Source organism: Lygodium microphyllum, chromosome 8 (genome assembly GCF_053477565.2).
Source record: "Lygodium microphyllum isolate KBCC chromosome 8, Lygodium_microphyllum_v1.1.10, whole genome shotgun sequence".
Classification (NCBI taxonomy): domain Eukaryota; kingdom Viridiplantae; phylum Streptophyta; class Polypodiopsida; order Schizaeales; family Lygodiaceae; genus Lygodium; species Lygodium microphyllum.
In genome coordinates, this window is record NC_141142.1 from 27,287,763 (window position 1) to 27,292,768 (window position 5,006).

Consider the following 5,006-nt stretch of genomic DNA (forward strand, 5'->3'; position numbering starts at 1 on the left):
CCGCTACGCAACTCTAAATATGCAGCACTCGGTCCTTTAACTTTTTTGCTCTAATACCAACTATAACATGTCCGCTTCTCAAATTGCGGGACACGTCTCAGTAGTCCATCGAGATATATATCTAGAAGACGCCACTCGGCACTCCCAAGGAATGACACGGGGTTTTCCAACTAGGGTCTCTCGAGTCTGCCTCACAACGGAATTTATCCGGCTGTTCCCACTAGGATCGACCTGAAGTCCGGGTTCCTAGCAGTTGGGTCTTCCTAATAGCCTTCTAGCGCATCAGTTGACAGTCGCTCCACTTTGCATAGATACAATTGGACCAAGGCAGACTCACACTGCACTTGGTTCAAAGAGAATGGGAAACGCGAGGGATGTATCACTCAACCTCTCTGCCCATAAGGCATAGTCCCATTCCGGTCCCCTAAAACGGCATGAATCAGGTTTTGAAATCACAAGCTCTAAGGTCCTTGTCTATCTAATGTTCACATCAAATAAATTCCATTGAGGAAAGCTCTCGGCTAACCGAAACCACCCTGCCGTAGGATGGACCCAACGATCACATCTACCACGCTTCCCTCAAGGGTTATTTTAGTTATCTAATTACCTACCACATTATGTTTGACACATAAAAGCAACTTCCTTAATTAACCCGTTAATGACAAGTTCCTTTATGTAATTTAAGACACAGACACGAAGACAAGATAAAACAAGATCAAACACTTTTTTAACTTATCTTCAATTGTCACCTGCCCATACAGGAGAATTAAGTTTCCCTTTCTACCTCCGCAGAACAATCCTTTCGTATCCCGAAAATAAAAACCCGAAGGTTTATCCTACCAAGATTCTGCCTTGTAACTAGTATCAAGGCCTCGACATCCCACCTCGAGTCACGTAGAACACTTGTGTAGGGTCCAGAGACATTGGGATTTACGGCTAGAGACCCCCTGGCATTCAAGCATCCTCCTACACCAAGTAATTTCCACGAAGAGACCTCTCACGGTGGGTTCAATCCACATTCCCGGTGCGGATTCATAACCCCCTTGGTTAGGTTTGGCGGTTCGTGGGGGGTAGCTAGCACCATCCTTCCTTAATTATCCCTTTAGGAAATCATCCACAGCTGAAGCAACCAGCCTAATAATATTTACTAGGAAAAACATCCCTTTTGTTCCCATGGAAATTTATCCTTACAGTTCCCGCCATGAAAATATAATCACTTGGATATTCATCCGAAACCACAACCAATCCTTAAGTATCCTTTCGGAAACAATCAAGCTGAAACAACCAGCCTAACATCCTTTATTTAGGAAAACATCCTTTCCTAATCCAGCAAGTAGCCACTCTGCCTAGCAATCACTTTTTCCATCTTTAACAAGATCAACCTTCATTAAAACCATTTCAACAGTTCAAGCAACATGCTTAGCATAAATCAACTACCATAAAGTTCACTCTCCCCCTTGGGTTAGGGCTTGGCAAGGTCAATTTAACAAATTACTTCTAGATCCTTTAAATGATCTAAGTGGTCTTTCCCTTGATCCTGATTTGATCGAGGCTAACATTGTCCTATTGTTTCAACTCCTATGGCAAGCTATGCGCAACATTAATGAGTCTAGAGATTTTAAGTGTGATGATATAAACATGTAGAGAAAACAAGAGTTTGAGGAACCTGGACTTGATTCGCAGGAGTAGGGGCATAGTTGATGCTTGCCTCTCCGTCTGCATCTCTCGTGTCTTTGGCTCCACTTATGATCGAGACTCATCGCAATACTCCGCTTTGGTGGCATCGTGGAGAACTCTACCAAGATCTTCTTCTTCTTCAACTCCACTTTTTCTCAACCTCCTTCTCCCTTCTGTCTCTCTTTCTTCTTCTTCTTCTTTTCTTCTCTTCTCGTCTTCTCCTTTCTCTCTCTCCCTCTTCTTCTTCTTCTCTTCCTCTCCTTCTCTCTCTCTCCCTCTTCTTCTTCTTTTCTTTTCTTCTCCTCTTCTTCTTTCTCTCTCTCCCTCTTCTTCTTTTTCTCTTCGTCTCCTTCTCTCCCTCCCTCTTCTTCTTCTTCTCTGCTTCTCATTCCCTCTCTTCTCTCCCTCTCTCCCTCTCTGACCACTAGGGGGGGACGTGATGATGTTGCGGACTAACGTCGAGGAAGGAGGTGGGGGGGGCTGCCTACTGCCACGGCGAGAGGGGGGGAAAGCATTGTGCATGAGAAGGGGGGGGCAGCAGTAGCAGGGGGCCGCTATGCCTAAGCCCCACGAGGGGCTTTATAGAGGGGGAGGGAGGAGGTGGAAGATAGCCATCTAGCGACCACCACCCCTCCCACCTGGGGGGGCTGCATGCCCCCCCAACTCCCTCTTACTCACTCACTCTCTCTCTCTCTCTCTCCCCGCCATGCATTCGGCAGGGGGAGAGAGTTAGAGTAAAAAAATTTTGAAAAAAAGGTTAAAAATTACTTAAGGGAGGGGGGTTCGCATGGAGAAAGGCACAGGGGAACGGAGGACATTGCAGCAAGAATAACTCCACTTTCTCCAAGTTTAGAGCTCTTTGCTCTAATGCATCCAACTGGTTGTATCACTCTTTAAACTCCCACAACAATTCAGAAGCAAGAAGTTCTTTGTTGGACTGATAGACCTACTCTCTAAATGTCTTCCGTGTAGCAATATCATAATCCTCTAGAAAATATTGATATTTGAGAGCTTTCTTGAAAGCATTCCATTTTGAATCTTGCACAAACAAATTTGTCACTCTAACCTGCAAAGTAGGCGTGACAAGCCATAAGAAATAATTGCTCCAATTGGATAGAACTCCAAAAAAGAAGTGCATCTAGCTTTCAAAGGATTTAAGATAGGACGAAACATTCTGGTCATCAAAAAATTTGTGCTCACTAACTAAAGCCTCGATCGCCTTGGTTGCACCATGCATATGGTCTTGTTCTTGATGTAGCATATGTTGTTGATCCAATTGTTGTTGCTGTAATTGATGCTACTGTTGCATCAATAACTGCATTTGCTAATTCTGCATCATAATGGAAGAAAGAGTTTGCAATAAAGTATTCATTTCATCGATCGAAAAGGAAGAAGTAGTCGATGATGAAGGTGGATTGTTCAAAGAGTTTCCCATCTCGACAATCATAGGCGACACTTTCACGTTGGGTTCACCAAATGTCACAAGGGATTCTTGCGAGGGTTCGTGAAAGTCACTCGCTACACGGACACTTAGCAAGATGAGAGAAAAAAGATTAAGAAGAGTACTCAAGTCAAGATAAATACATGGAGTAAAAGAATTGTTAGGATTCTCATTCAAATGATTTCATGTGTTAGCATGATAAGGAGAAGTGGAAATACAAAGATTTCAATCTTATCAATATGTTCTCATACATAGGTTTCTTGATTGCTACACACAAGGGATTGAAGTTCAATGAATCAATTCACAAGATAATTTCCAAGTTTGGTCAAAATAGAGCTTTATATATCATGGATATGCATGAAAAGAGAAGTGATTACTATCTCTAAAGTCTTTGTCGATACAAGAAAGTAACTCTATCTCATAAATCCTTGGAGAATAAAGACTAGTAGGTTGCTTGGCATACAAAACACCCTCAGAACTAATATGCTAGTGAGGTAAAGTGGAAATTTTCTCCTTTGGTCTTGTGTATTGAGCCAAAAATTTCCGTGTTGTCGTACTGCTGCGCATCCGAGGTGTGGAATCCACCAAAAATTTGTGTGTGTGACATTTGTTACTTTGTACATACTTAGTTGTTATGTTTGCATTTTTGTTCTGCTGGTAGTATAGTTGAGAGGGGTTTGGAGCAAGAGGAACTTATCTGTAATGCTCTGGTTGACATGTATGCAAAATCTGGCATGCTTGGAAAAGCCCAAGAAGTATTTGACAATATCTCAGCTCAAGATGTCATATCATGGAGTGCGTTGATTACAGGTTATGTTCAACATGGATATGATGAGCAAGCAGTGATGTGTTTTGTACAGATGCAGCTTGAAGGCATGTCTCCAAATGCTGTTACATTTGTTTGTAGCTTGAAAGCCTGTATTAGCATAGGATCCATGAATGCAAGCAAACAATTATATATGGAGGTTGTGAAGAGAGGTTTGGAAGTGAATATATTTGTGGGGAGCATAGTGGTGGATATGTTTGGGAAGTTTGGCTCAGTTTCAAAAGCACAAGAAACACTTGAACAACTACAAGGTAAAGATATAGTGCCATGGAATGCCATGATAACTTGCTACATTGATAATGGATATGGCAATGAAGCATTAGCTTGTTTTGAACAGATGCAGCTTAGAGGTATTTCTCCCAATTCTGTCACATGTATTTGCAGGTTCAAAGTTTGTGGTATGGTAAGAGCAATAGAAAGAGGCCAGCAATTATTAAATTGTTTCATTATACATAGTTTAGAGAGCAGCCCCTGTATTGGAGGTACTGCAATAGATATATTCTGCAAATGTGGCTTACTAGCAGAAGCACATGAGGTGCTTAACAAGCTGCCAGTTCGAGATGTGGTTGTGTGGAGTGTGTTGATTGCATGGTATGCTGAATATGGACTTGCTAGTGAAGCACTGCATTGCTTCAAATTAATGCGGCTGGAAGGAATTTCTGGAGATGTTGTCACATATGTGTATGCCATAAAAGCTTGTGGGACCAGATTTTAAGAAGGCCCTGAAAGAGGAGTATTTTCTTGAAGACTTTGGGATGGCTACACTGCAATCATTCTGAGAGTGGGTCTACATGCCAAACAAAAGTCTAGCTGCTTTAGAATTGATACGAGAATTTGAAGAGAGGTATAGTCAGCTTGATGCCATTGAACAACGAGCATTGGATATTGAAAAAGTTGAGCTTTTCTTGCAAGCTGCAGATCCTACTCTTCAGAAAGAATTAGGAGAGCTTCTTGAGGATCGCACGAAGCCTATGGGTCTTAAAACAGATTGGCAAGATGCCCAGGATGTGGTCTCGACTTTGACCAAGAGGTGGATATGGAAGACCCGCTTACAAAATGGAT

The 5,006-nt window shown here is 42.3% G+C and overlaps 1 protein-coding gene across 1 annotated transcript; it reads left to right on the forward strand.

The window, feature by feature from the left end:
* Window positions 1-3,963: 3,963 nt before the first annotated feature.
* Window positions 3,964-4,659, forward strand: LOC148032089 (putative pentatricopeptide repeat-containing protein At3g13770, mitochondrial). Its single transcript, XM_087683881.1, has 3 exons — window positions 3,964-4,195; window positions 4,329-4,347; window positions 4,401-4,659. The coding sequence occupies exons 1-3, from the start codon at window positions 3,964-3,966 to the stop codon at window positions 4,657-4,659; spliced, it is 510 nt and encodes a 169-aa protein (XP_087540007.1).
* The last annotated feature ends 347 nt before the right edge of the window (window positions 4,660-5,006 follow it).